Source organism: Schistocerca piceifrons, chromosome 6 (assembly GCF_021461385.2).
Source record: "Schistocerca piceifrons isolate TAMUIC-IGC-003096 chromosome 6, iqSchPice1.1, whole genome shotgun sequence".
NCBI lineage: Eukaryota > Metazoa > Arthropoda > Insecta > Orthoptera > Acrididae > Schistocerca > Schistocerca piceifrons.
The window spans coordinates 231,818,020-231,833,053 of NC_060143.1; the positions used below are offsets into that span (position 1 = coordinate 231,818,020).

At 39.0% G+C, this 15,034-nt stretch overlaps 1 protein-coding gene across 3 annotated transcripts in view; it reads left to right on the forward strand.

The window, feature by feature from the left end:
• Window positions 1-15,034, forward strand: part of LOC124802971 (F-box only protein 22-like) — a 219,274-nt gene that overhangs the window by 171,447 nt on the left and 32,793 nt on the right. For all 3 annotated transcript variants that reach the window (XM_047264064.1, XM_047264062.1, XM_047264063.1), the window contains exon 9: window positions 8,088-8,268. In XM_047264064.1, the coding sequence (XP_047120020.1) occupies window positions 8,088-8,268 (181 nt within the window). The remainder of the gene's footprint in view (window positions 1-8,087; window positions 8,269-15,034) is intronic.

The window sequence follows — 15,034 nt, forward strand, 5'->3', positions numbered from 1 at the left end:
TGGAGGCCAGCCCATTTCAGGAATGTTATTTGTCAACAATTGATTTCCTCGTTTGTCACGCTAATACTCAGTCATTGACCCTAAACCACTGCTCTATTTCACACAGTACCTGCCCACATGTAGTGTTTTTAAAGCACATTAAGGGGTCCCTAACATAACCATAAAAAACACCCCCCGCCCCCCATTCTGTTACACCTCATCCATTGCTCTTCATTGTAGGCACTACACATGACGTCAGGTAACATTCTCCAGGCATTCACCAAACCCAAACCCTTCCGACAGATTACCACAGAGCATAGTGTGATTCATCATTCCATACACTTATGTTGTCATCCACTGTCCAGAGGTGTCGCTCCTTACACCACCTCAAGTGTCACTTAAGCATTGCCTACAGAAATGTATGGCTTATTAGGAACTGTCAGCCATTCTACCCCACTCTTCTTGACTCCTTACACACAATCATTGCATTAGCTGGACTGCTGGTATCAGTTTGGAATGCACAAGTAATTCCTTCCACTGATTTCATGAGAATTTTTACAGCCTCCCTCTGTAATGCTCGGCAGTGTCTCTCTTTCAGCACATAGGATCTGTTTTGTGTTGGTTTGAATGTGCTTCTTCCTTCGCATTTCCACTTCATGACCTCCAATGACTAGTCCACATTTGAAGTCACTGAGCTCTCGTGACTGACCCATTGTGCTGTTACTGCTTGTCTACTGACAACACAATACTCCCCACCTCCTTTTATACCAGTGGTTCCACCTCACATGACATGTAGTGATAAATTCTGCATCACATAGGAGTGTCTGCATACTTTTGATCTCAGTGTGTAGACTGAAAAAGTGCCTTGTTTCTCCAGAGCTGGTAGTATATTTTGTTGAAACTGAGTTAAAAGCCCTCTCAAAAATATATGAATCTCAGTCAAAGTAGTAATTCATAGTAAAAATGGTTCAAATGGCTCTGAGCACTATGGGACTTAACATCTGAGGTCATCAGTCCCCCTTATAATTACTTAAACCTAACTAACCTAAGGATATCACACACATTCATGCTCGAAGCAGGATTTGAACCTGCGACCGTAGCGGTCATGCAGTTCCAGACTGAAGGGCCTAGAACCGCTTGGCCACACTGGCCGGCAATTCATAGTCATACCATTTGATAAATACCTTTATAATGATTAATTGTGCTATATCCATTTCAAAATCTAGCATGTTCTTTTGCTCGATTAAAATTCAATCTTTTTCAGTGCAATTGGTAACGATTTTTGTGAATGTCTTGTACTTTGTGGAGAGGAGTTTTATGTCATGTCTGTCTCATTTCTTGTAAAATAGGACAATATTGGCATTTTTCTGATTTTGCAAAAAAAAATTTTCCTTCACAAATATTCTGTAAATATCCTTTTGTGTAACTCGTCTGCTTTAATAATTATAGCAAAGCACAGTCTCCCAGCCGCTTTCTTTCTTAATACTTCAAATTCGTCTGGGCATCTCTTCTGATATTACTTCCGGAATTTCAATATCTTTATTATTCATGTTTTGTGCTTCTATTCATCTCTTGGAATTGTGAAGGATTTTATTGAGTTTAGAGTTATTAGTTTATTAAGAATAATTTATTTACATTTAAGTACAGAATTTGCAAATTAGTAATGATCAAAATGATTATTATGTCTACTGCAGAAGTGTAGATAGATTATGTTATTAATCATTTATTTTTGCAAAAACTTGTATGCATCACTGCCATCAGTTTTAGTTACCATAAAACACTAATATTCCAATTATATTGATGAAAATATCTCGGGGTCGTTACGAGGATTTTTAGTTATTGTTACGGAGAGAGAATGGAACTGTTGTTGCTCAGAGAGAATGGAACTGGCAGGATTGTGATAGAAGTGTTAAAGTACCTGTCGTTACCAGCAATCGCTTTCTAATGGTAGCCCATGACAGCTCGTAGTGCTCACAGGAGCTGGCAGGTAACATCCCTGGGTGGTGCCTCTCACGCTGGAGCTGCAGCAGAAATCGTGTTGTAAGTGGACAGGAAGGCAACAGGTATGAATAGTTGATGCTCGTTGTGCTCAGAACCAAAGTACTCAGCGACATCCAAATTGTGGATAGTATCAAAGACTGTACTCCAGAGTCTAGCAGTGAAGTGTTACACTACAATGATATCCCTCCGAGAATTCTGCAAAGATTTCATCAGATTGCTAGCTCACATTTTTCTTCTTGCCATAACCATTGCACACCACCCTCTTTCCCCAGGTGAAAAAAATTGTGCACACTCATGAAAAAAGTTTTCCTCAAAAGTAGTTCTTTCATTCTGTCAATTTGCTTTTTCTCCAATACCTGCAGATGTGTAGAGTCTGTTGGTCATTTTCTTTCGTTATCTCTGTCTCTTTACATGGGCAAATCTCTGCTTCCCTAAAGTGCCCCAATGTGCATTGACCTACCTGTATCCTGTCAGTTCTTGTCTAGGCGACCCGTTAAAAGAGCACATTGGTTGCTTTGAAGCACTGCAAATGGTGCAGAGCTGGTACCACGCAGCCTCGTAACCCTCCACTGCTGTCGTAAGTCGGGGCAGTGAAGTGATGTGTGTGCATGCCATATGGTCGTATGGAGTAGTGCAGTAATATGGATTGACATGGAGACCTGACAGAAAGCAGCTGTCATGTTTGGAAGTGCCTGTGGCCACATCTCAAATAAAAGTTACCCAGTTGTTGGTGTAGCAGTGCTAACTATTCAGTGTGTCTGCAAGGAATGATCTACCAGTCACACCAATTTGGGGCAGTGGTCGTAAAGGGAACCTAACCAACAGAGACCTGAGATAGATGCCAGTAACAAATAGTTTCAAGCTGTCAGGAGATTCTGCTGTCAGTGAATGGATCTCCCTCTCAAGAAATTTACACATGGGACATTGCGAGAGGAACTCCATGCAGTGGACTTATGGAGTTTGGTACTACTGGAAAGGCCATTGCTCACAGTCACACATAGAAAGCTGTATGTCTTCATTGGGCAATACAACACAGAAATTAGACAGTAGCTGACTACAGGCTGGTAGGCTGGTCCAACATATCACGAATTATTTTTCTTCATTTCAAATTATGCAAGACGTTGATTGTATCTTCAGTCACATGTACTGGCAACCTGTCATCAATTACTGATGACAGTGTGGAAGAAGAGGAAAAGAATATAGTTCTGGAAGATTGCCAAATCACCACCAGAGAAGTTGTTGATGATGTCAGCATATGCTTTGGCTCATGCAAGCAGTTTTTTCAGATGTTTTGGGTACGAAACATGTAGAAGCAAACTTTGTCCCAAAATTGTTGAATTTTGAGCAAAAATGACTTCGCAGAGACATTGTTCAGGAATTGTTGAATGGTGTCAACAACAATCCAGAGCTTCTAAAGAATATCATAATGTGACAAAACGTAAGTACATGGAGCACATGGGTTGAAAAAAAAAAAAAAAAAACAGCAAGTTTGGTCACATCTGAAGGTTCTTCTTGTCTTTGCAGATACCAACACTTTAAATGAAATTACAATGAAATCCAGACCATTACCTGCTTACAGGCATTGATAAATATCAATGGGGGCAGTTGAAAATGTGTGCTCCAACCGGGACTCGAACCCGGGATCTCCTGCTTGCAAGGCTGACGCTCTATCCGAGTGAGCCATCGAGGACACGAAGGGTAGTGCGACCGCAGGTACCTATGTCTGTCACACTCCCTGTGAGACTCACATTTCCAACTAACTGTCCACACATTAAATTTGTAGTGTGCCTGCCCACTATACTCATTACTTGCGACAGCCAACCTACCGATTCCCGTGAGAGTTTGAGCAGTGTGAGTGCATCTTCACTGAAGAAGATCATTAGCCAGTAAGCCTTATCCATATGAAGATACCATCTTCATACAGATAAGGTTTACCAGCCAATGATCGCCTTCAGTGCGGTTGCACTCACATTGCTCAAACTTTTATGGGAATCGCTAGATTGACTGCCGTGACTGCCGTGACTGCAGTCACAAGGAGTGTTATAAAACTCAGGGATCCTGGGGCTGAAACTGTCCTTAACAGGGCCTAGCATCTACTTCATATTCTTTGGAGGTCAGAAAGTAGGTCTCATATCATCCAAGGACTTTTCCTTTTTTGCTGAATGTAGCACCGCAGAAAGGGAAGTACACAATCAGTAGCTCATTACGTGAATGTTCAATTTTTTTCACTTTTCCTTTTCCTGGATAACACTGACTTGATATCACGTGAACCATATCCAGTTTTTTGGAACACATACTAAAGACGATTATTTTGAAAGTCAAGTGGTCCTCGTCAAAAATAGTTTTTGCACCGTGTACCAATGTATTTAAAACTCTCTTCTGGGTTGGATGATGAAAACTCTCCACACTAAGATATAAATCAGTGTGTGTACTTTCGTTTTACCAAAAAGTCTAAAAATGGCAGACTTCCTTCTTTCTCGGTCTCGACAGTGAACTGGATGTTTGGGTGCATACTGTTCGTATGTTGAAGGAAGTGCTCAAGAGCTTGTACACCATGTGGACAGACCATAAATATGTTGTCAACATAACAATAAAATGAAAATGGACAAGGGGGAGCCAAATTCAATGCAACTTCTCAAAATGTTCCATAAACAAGGTGGCTACTGCTGGAGACAGCGGAGAACACATTCTGTCTGTTGTTTCATAAAATTTACTGCCATACAAGAACTAGGTGGTCATCATAACATGTCAGAGCAACTACATCATTTCACGAGGAAAATGCTCTGCCAGCAATTTCAATATGTCCTTCATAGGTGATTAAAATAATGCTTGGACCAACTCTAATATGTTTAATTTTCTCAATGAACCTTGACATGACGTTCATAGCGGCTGCCTATCGGAGTCATCAGCTTATTTAAGTATTTCGCAAGCCTGTAGATAGGAGAACCAGCAGCGCAAACAGTTGGTCTCAGTGGAATACCTTCCTTGTGAATTTTAGGTGATCTGTACAGCCTGGGAAGTCTAGGAGCTCGTGTTCTAAGTTTTTTGATGTTATTCTCTGGTAGACCAGAGTTCTTCAGGAGCTCCACCATTTTTCTGCTTTATGATAGTGTAGGGTCCCGTTGTAGGCATTTGTGTATGCTATCTTACAGCAGCAATGGCACTTTGCTGTGATATTCGTTGGTATTAAGAACAACCATGGCATTTCCCTTGTCAGCCAGAAGTACCACACAATCTTCATCTTTCTGCAATGCATGGCACCCCTCTCTCTCCGCTCTGCTGATATTAGATTGGAGAAGCTTGGCTGAGGCTAAGATGCGACTGGTAGTGTCTTACCTTATCGGCAACGTCTTGTAAGAGATGCCACACCACCCATTCCATTCCATTAACAGAATCCACAATAGGTGCAGTGCATGGTGCAGGAGAGAAATTTAATCTTTTATTAAGGGTGAGATGACTCCTCCTTCCAGGTTCTTATCAGAGAGGTTGACGACTGTGTGTGTTGTTCCATGAGATGACATTGATCTTTGCAGGGTTGCAAGTCATTCAGATTTCTTTGTTTAGGCGTTGCATTGCTACGGTGAGCTCTTTGGTGAGCTGCCGTCAACATATTGACCCACTCACAGTTCAGAGAACAGAGAACTTCTGTAACCTATCCGACATTCTCCCTGAGGAAGGAACTAAGAACTCTGAAAGCTAAGATAGGTTTTTGTCTTCTATTGCTATACATGCCTGACAACATTACTTAGAATTTTGCCTCCTGAAGGTAAATTTTGGCCATTGAATCTCTCTCACTGTACCTGTATTTCCAGATTATTTTATTATTAAATATATATTAAATTGATTGGTTGAGCAAGGGGAAAGGAACAGGAACAAAAATATGGACATACTGTTCTGTCTGACTTCTACTGTAGATAGTTTTTGTATGGAGAGTAGTTGCTTAATGTGGTTCATGTGCATTAAGTGAAATACATTTTGGTATCATATTCATTATCCTGGGTTGATTTAGTACCAGATTGTGCTAAAAAAAGGCTCTGCAGAGTATTGGAAAAGTTATTACTACTACTGCTACCAGTAGTAAAAGTAGTAGTAGTAGTAGTAGTAGTAGTGAACTGAAAGTCAGTTCATGATAGAATAAATACACTGGAACTTTGCTGATCCAGCTCTCAGTAGTCTGATCTCTCAGTACTCTATCACCCATCCAAAATGAAGCATAACAATAAATTATCATGCACATCAATGTTGTTAGTGCATTACAGTGTTAGACAATGCTATACGTACATGAAATTGTGGTATTCTTTACAGTTCAGTATCATGTTGTCTCAAAGGAAACAAGTTACGCTAGACCTCAAGTAGGTACTTGCATTTAATGAAGTATATCTACTATGTTTCTAAAATAAATTTCAGACACTCTCAATAATCCAGCACTTTTGCTAGTCCAGCACCCATATGTGCAACGAATGGCTGGATTAGTGAGACTCTCAAGAATGTAAATGATTTTTCTTAGCTTATTCATGAAATGACAAACAAGACTGGTGAGTATGCGTGAACAAAGATCTGAGCATTATGTCATTTTTTTCTGCTCTATACAAGGTTATTATAAATGACTGAAGTGACTTCATAAATTAACTGCCACAAAACTCATCACTTCCATAGAAGGACTCAAAACTTTTGTATTGTTGCAACCTTACTTCAGATTTTTGCCTTGAGAGATAAGCAGTGTGTATTTAGACAGGATGGTGACAGATACTGAGAAAATATGTGTTGTGCTTGAAATGCATTCACATCTGTCTGATGCAAGAGTGCAAAACCACTTCAGAATAAAGTTCCGCATAGATCTACCTACTGCCAACTCTATCTGGTGGTGGTATGTGGAGTTTACAGCTTCAGGATGCCTCTGCAATGTGAAATCAATGGATTGGACTGCAGTGAATGAAGAAATGGTTGACAGTATGCAGATGAGTTTCACACGTAGCCTACAGAAGTCAATGAACAGAGCAAGCAGAGGGCTGAACATACCACAAAGGTCTGTTTGGAAGATCTTAAGGAAGCCAAAGCCTTACCGCTTATGATTGCTACAAGCCCTGACTCCTGGTGACAAAGTTGGGTGCTTTGAATTTTCAGCACATTTGTGGCAGCTCATGGGAGAGCATGGGTTTTGTGAGAGATTCATCTTCAGTGATGCAACAACATTTTTTGTGAATGGCACAGTGTGCTAATCTGGGGGACAGAGAATCCGCACACTAACATGCAGCACATTTGGGATTCACCACAAGTTTCTTTGTTCTGTGCAGTGTCGCAGTTTAAATTTCACAGTCCTTTCTTCTTCTATAAAAAGCCCTTTATAGGATTCATGTATCTTGACATGCTGAAAAACTTAAAGCTTTTGGCCAATGGCCTTTGTCAACAATAGACACACACACTCATGCAAACGCAACTCACACACACGAATGCACTCTCAGGCAACTGAAACCACACTGAGAGCAGCATGCTGAAAAACTGATGCATGCCACAACTGGAGAATGACAGTGTAGACTTCACCTACCAACAGGATGGTGCACCACCCCACTTCCATCTTGATGTTCATGAATTTTTAATCACGAAATTGATGAATTGGTAATGGTGGGGCTGATGATCAGCAATTGATATCATGACCTCCAACCTGTCCTGACCTGAACTCGTGCAATTTTTTTGTGTGTGCTTATGTGAAAGATTCAGTGTTTACACCTCCTCTACCAACAAACCTACCAGAACTGCGAGTTCATCTCAACAGCTCTTTTGATCAAATTAATAGGACGTGCTGCACCAAATGTGGGAAGAACTTGGTCATCGACTTGATATCCGAAGAATCAGGAGGAAGTTACATATGAAACACTTACAATATGTCAGAAAAATGTTTTGAGTTTTTCTTATGTGTGTGCAATCCCTGTGACAATATGTCAAATAGTATACCTTCAGTCATTTATAATAATCTTGTATGTCGTACATTTCCTGAACTCTCTGCAATCCACCATCCCTCCAATCTTTTACAAATTTCTGGTTGTATTAGTAAAATAGAGTTTGGCTCTTATTATCATCATTGTAATTCTATTTTCCTTGTTTTCTAGTTCCACGGTTGCAATTTGCCTGAGAGAAATAGTGTGGCTTTCATGTTTGCTTGCTGTGGTCGTGGCAAGTTCCATTACAGATGCAAAAACATGGAATCGTCTGTATTCCGAACATATTTCCCCAACACGCCTCTCTTGGGTGCATTCGTACAAGGAGAAATTGGTAGAAAATTCTTTTATGGTAAGTTGAAATTGTAAAACAGAAATGTTTCTCTCTCTCTCTCTCTCTCTCTCTCTCTCTCTCTCTGTCTCTGTGTGTGTATGTGTGTGTGTGTGTGTGTGTGTGGAGGGGAAAGGGGGGGGGATGATTGATCATTTGTATCAATTTTTCAGTTACATTTTTAGTTTCCATTTTTAAATTTCCTTTATTGTAATATTTTTTTTAAGTATAACAGTAAGAAAACCTCATAAAAAAGAACACTTCTACGACGTAAGGAAACAAGTGATGAAAATCATTGGACAAACCAAGCAGAAATACATGATGGAACAAATGGATACCATCAAAGAAAATGTTTGGAATTACAACACATGCAGATTCTATAAGACTTTTGCAGGAGTGAACTGAGGATATACCTCTCAAAATTTGTGTTTCAGAAAACCAAATGAAAGGCTTGCCTTGACTAATCACGAAACCAGTAGGGAACTTTTACACTATTTTTCTGAGCTCAGTTGCCCTGAAGCCCCCTCAGTATTCCCAAAGGAAATCTCTTATACCTGTGCCAAGTGGCTACCACCCTCACAAGAAGAGATTCACAGACATATCCTCAAATTTGAAAATAAAAGAGCGTTGGGAGAATGTATTACTACAGAACTTGCACAGATCGTGACAGAGATTTGGCAGACAGAAAAATTTCTCAAATACTGAACACGAACCTTAATTCACTCATTGCACAAAAAATGTGACTAAACAAATATCAGTAACTATCAAGAAATTTCCCTTCTGCAAGTTACATACAAAATTATGTCAGCATGTCTTCTCCAAGCAGATCAGGAGCAACTCAGTCACAAAACTGGTCAATACTAAGCTCACTTCCACACTGATCAAAATTGTATAGAACAAATATTTAATTTAAAAAAAAACATTAAAAATCAACACGCTAAGAACAGCCCAATCATATGCTTCTTTGTGGACATCAAGAATGCGTATGATACAGTCCATCAGTGACCCCTTTTTGTCATCCTTGAAGAACAAGGACTTCACCTGATAACCCTAAATCTCATCAAAAACCCACTCAACAACACAGCCTCCAAAGTAAAGTTCATAGGCAAGACTCCAGAACCATTTCTGATCAAAACCAGTGTTTAGCAAGCTAATAGTCTGTCTCCTGTGCTCTTTATTCTTTTAACTGCTGTGGATGAGATAACTCATCATGCTCTGCTGCTCCCCAGCTGCTGAGGACATATTAGAAACACAGCCCTTGGGTTTTCCTGAAGCACCATTGACGTGTTCAAGCATACCATTCTGCCGATCTCCAACTGCTGTGGACGAGTTATGTCCATAACTCGGTGAATAGGAAAGTTTCAAGTGTTTCATAAAACATATGTGTCTCTTTCTGTGCTATCATTTGAGCAAACCTTGTTTCAGTATCTCAAACTATATCTGAAATACGATTATTGTTTTGACCACATGATTCGTGGGTTGCTGGGATGGAAAAGGACGTGTCACATGCAACTGTCCATTGAGTACAAAAATTAGCAACTCGAGGACAAAATGAAATATCTTTCTGCTCTCAATTTTATATTTTGACATTGTATCTAAATTTAATACATTGCAATGTGTAAGCTAAAATCAGTCATACACAAAGTTTATGCGATATGTTTTTACCTCTGCAAACTCCATGTAGTGTTTTGCTTAATTTGATGTAGCACAGTAACTATGATGGATAATGAAAGAAATTTGGTCTGTTATCGAGCGAAGATGTGAGATTGTAAGATGTGCGGAAAGGAAACCCATATAACTTGGAAGATCTACAAAATAGCATCCAACATGATGACATGACAGCAATTAAACAGATAAAACTCTCAAGGGATGTGTTAAGGAAAGTGTTGACCTTCAAAAATCGTACCATAAGACCAGGCACATCTACTCAAAACGTCCTGCTCAAAAACTGATCACAAAATATGGACAAATCAAGGGTGTTCCATACTTCAAGTATTTAGGCGAAATCCTTAAACCTACAAGAGGAGAGAGATTGGAGCAGAATATTTGGATGCTACAGTAAAATCTACAGCAAAAAAGTGCCTCCATATACACGAAAATTGGGCTCTATAATGTTGTTGTTGTTGTTGTCTTCAGTCCTGAGACTGGTTTGATGCAGCTCTCCATGCTACTCTATCCTGTGCAAGCTTCTTCATCTCCCAGTACCTACTGCAACCTACATCCTTCTGAATCTGTTTAGTGTATTCATCTCTCGGTCTCCCTCTACGATTTTTACCCTCCACACTGCCCTCCAATACTAAATTGGTGATCCCTTGATGCCTCAGAACATGTCCTACCAACCGATCCCTTCTTCTAGTCAAGTTGTGCCACAAACTTCTCTTCTCCCCAATCCTATTCAATACCTCCTCATTAGTTACGTGATCTACCCACCTTATCTTCAGCATTCTTCTGTAGCACCACATTTCGAAAGCTTCTATTCTCTTCTTGTCTAAACTAGTTATCGTCCATGTTTCACTTCCATACATGGCTACAATCCATACAAATACTTTCAGAAACGACTTCCTGACACTTAAATCTATACTCGATGTTAACAAATTTCTCTTCTTCTGAAACGCTTTCCTTGCCATTGCCAGTCTACATTTTATATCCTCTATACTTCGACCATCATCAGTTATTTTACTCCCTAAATAGCAAAACTCCTTTACTACTTTAAGTGTCTCATTTCCTAATCTAATTCCCTCAGTATCACCCGATTTAATTTGACTACATTCCATTATCCTCGTTTTGCTTTTGTTGATGTTCATCTTATATCCTCCTTTCAAGACACTGTCCATTCCATTCAACTGCTCTTCCAAGTCCTTTGCTGTCTCTAACAGAATTACAATGTCATCAGCAAACCTCAAAGTTTATATTTCTTCTCCATGGATTTTAATTCGTACTCCGAATTTTTCTTTTGTTTCCTTTACTGCTTGCTCAATATACAGATTGAATAACATCGGGGAGAGGCTACAACCCTGTCTCACTCCTTTCCCAATCACTGCTTCCCTTTCATGCCCCTCGACTCTTATAAATGCCATCTGATTTCTGTACAAATTGTAAATAGCCTTTCGCTCCCTGTATTTTATACCTGCCACCTTCAGAATTTGAAAGAGAGTATTCCAGTTAACATTGTCAAAAGCTTTCTCTAAGTCTACAAATGCTAGAAATGTAGGTTTGCCTTTTCTTAATCTTTCTTCTAAGATAAGTCATAAGGTTAGTATTGTCTCACGTGTTCCAACATTTCTACGGAATCCAAACTGATCTTCCCCGAGGTCCGCTTCTACCAGTTTTTCCATTCGTCTGTAAAGAATTCGCGTTAGTATCTTGCAGCTGTGACTTATTAAACTGATAGTTCGGTAATTTTCACATCTGTCAACACCTGCTTTCTTTGGGATTGGAATTATTATATTCTTCTTGAAGTCTGTGGGTATTTCGCCTGTCTCATACATCTTGCTCACCAGATGGTAGAGTTCTGTCATGACTGGCTCTCCCAAGGCCATCAGTAGTTCTAATGGAATGTTGTCTACTCCCAGGGCCTTGTTTTGACTCAGGTCTTTCAGTGCTCTGTCAAACTCTTCACGCAGTATCTTATCTCCCATTTCATCTTCATCTACATCCTCTTCCATTTCCATAATATTGTCCTCAAGTACATCACCCTTGTATAAACCCTCTATATACTCCTTCCACCTTTCTGCCTTCCCTTCTTGGCTTAGAACTGGTTTGCCATCTGAGCTCTTGATATTCATACAAGTGGTTCTCTTCTCTCCAAAGGTCTCTTTAATTTTCCTGTAGGCAGTGTCTATCTTACCCCTAGTGAGACAAGCCTCTACATCCTTACATTTGTCCTCTAGCCATCCCTGCTTAGCCATTTTGCACTTCCTGTCGATCTCATTTTTGAGACGTTTGTATTCCTTTTTGCCTGCTTCATTTACTGCATTTTTATATTTTCTCCTTTCATCAATTAAATTCAATATTTCTTCTGTTACCCAAGGATTTCTATTAGCCCTCGCCTTTTTACCTACTTGATCGTCTGCTGCCTTCACTACTTCATCTCTCAGAGCTACCCATTCTTCTTCTACTGTATTTCTTTCCTCCAGTCCTGTCAATTGTTCCCTTATGCTCTCCCTGAAACTCTCTACAACCTCTGGTTCTTTCAGTTTATCCAGGTCCCATCTCCTTAGATTCCCACCTTTTTGCAGTTTCTTCAGTTTCAATCTGCAGTTCATAACCAATAGATTGTGGTCAGAATCCACATCTGCCCCTGGAAATGTCTTACAATTTAAAACCTGGTTCCTAAATCTCTGTCTTACCATTATATAATCTATCTGATACCTTTTAGTATCTCCAGGATTCTTCCAGGTATACAACCTTCTTTTATGATTCTTGAACCAAGTGTTAGCTATGATTAAGTTATGCTCTGTGCAAAATTCTACAAGGCGGCTTCCTCTTTCATTTCTTCCCCCCAACCCATATTCACCTACTATGTTTCCTTCTCTCCCTTTTCCTACTGACGAATTCCAGTCACCCATGACTATTAAATTTTCGTCACCCTTCACTACCTGAATAATTTCTTTTATCTCGTCATACATTTCATCTATTTCTTCATCATCTGCAGAGCTAGTTGGCATATAAACTTGTACTACTGTAGTAGGCATGGGCTTTGTGTCTATCTTGGCCCCAATAATGCGTTCACTATGCTGTTTGTAGTAGCTTACCCGTACTCCTATTTTTTTATTCATTATTAAACCTACTCCTGCATTACCCCTATTTGATTTTGTATTTATAACCCTGTAATCACCTGACCAAAAGTCTTGTTCCTCCTGCCACCGAACTTCACTAATTCCCACTATATCTAACTTTAACTGCTCTATAATGCAGTTATCAAACCTGAAGTTTTATACTCTAGCAAACCATTTACACTCAACAGTAAAAGTGATCAGGAAGTTATGCTAAAAGAATAACACAAAATTCTAAGAAAACTGCTTGAGCCAAAAAGAAAATATGGATATAGACTACAATCCCAAAAAATTGTCGAATCTCACAACTGACATCAGACTCCCAGCAACAAGAGTCAGTCACAAAACTGTGACTCACAAAGAACAACTCAAAACCATATACTGGATCCAGCAGGGATTTAGAAAAGACTCATATAAATCCATCAGACATTTTCAACCAACTCATACAGACTACAACTTAGCAAATGGGAAGTACTGACAGAGAATGAAATCATCACCAGACTAATGACAAAGTATTACTTTTGAATACATTACGGGAAAGGCAGTGATCAATGTCTTACAAATATTTACTATTAAAAACAATCATCGATTAAATTCAATATCTCTTCTGTTACCCAAGTATTTCTACTAGCCCTCGTCTTTTTACTTACTTGATCCTCTGCTGCCTTCACTATTTCATCTCTGAAAGCTACTCATTCTTCTTCTACTGTATTTCTTTCCCCCATTCTTGTCAACTGTTCCCTAACACATTTCAGTAAATTATGTATTTATGTGTTTTGTGAAGACCCTGCTATTGTCTCTTAATATGTTTAGGAGTTTTTTTACTAATTCCATTTGTATGAGGACCATTTCACTTAGGATTTGTGGAAGGAACATTAGAAAATCAGTTTGTAAATAAGTATTATGTATTCTTGTTCTATTATGTTTTACAGCCTTGAGGATCTCATTACTAAGGATCTATGGAATAAAATGTGAATCTAATCCAATACGAATCACATACATCATAATAGTTCATTACATTCAAATATGTATTCTTCAAAATGCTACTATTCATGATTGTAATGTATTATTATTATTTCTTTCTTGTCTCAGACGTTATGTCTGGTTAAAAATGGAAGGTGACGCGGACCTTGATCAAGCGTGACTTCCTTTTAACTGTACGGTATATGTTACAATGCATTTAGGAACTTTCGGGTAATTGAACAAGTGTCAATAATTACAGATTTCTGTAGTTGTATGTATAAGTTTGGATGTAGCTGTATTGCATTGATGTACTGGTGGATGTTGTGTGGTATGACTCCTGTAGTTGATAGTATAATTGGTATAATGTCAACTTTATCCTGATGCCACATGTCCTTGACTTCCTCAGCCAGTTGGATGTATTTTTCAATTTTTTCTCCTGTTTTCTTTTGTATATTTGTTGTATTGGGTATGGATATTTCGATTAGTTGTGTTAATTTCTTCTTTTTATTGGTAAGTGTGATGTCAGGTTTGTTATGTGGTGTTGTTCTATCTGTTATAATGGTTCTGTTACAGTATAATTTGTATTCATCGTTCTCCAGTACATTTTGTGGTGCATACTTGTATGTGGGAACATGTTGTTTTATAAGTTTATGTTGTAAGGCAAGCTGTTGATGTATTATTTTTGTTACATTGTCATGTCTTCTGGGGTATTCTGTATTTGCTAGTATTGTACATCCACTTGTGATGTGATCTACTGTTTCTATTTGTCGTTTGCAAAGTCTACATTTATCTGTTGTGATATTGGGATCTTTAATAATATGCTTGCTGTAATATCTGGTGTTTATTGTTTGATCCTGTATTGCAATCATGAATCCTTCCGTCTCACTGTATATATTGCCTTTTCTTAGCCATGTGTTGGATGCGTCTTGATCGATGTGTGGCTGTGTTAGATGATACGGGTGCTTGCCATGTAGTGTTTTCTGTTTCCAATTTACTTTCTTCGTATCTGTTGATGTTATGTGATCTAAAGGGTTGTAGAAGTGGTTATG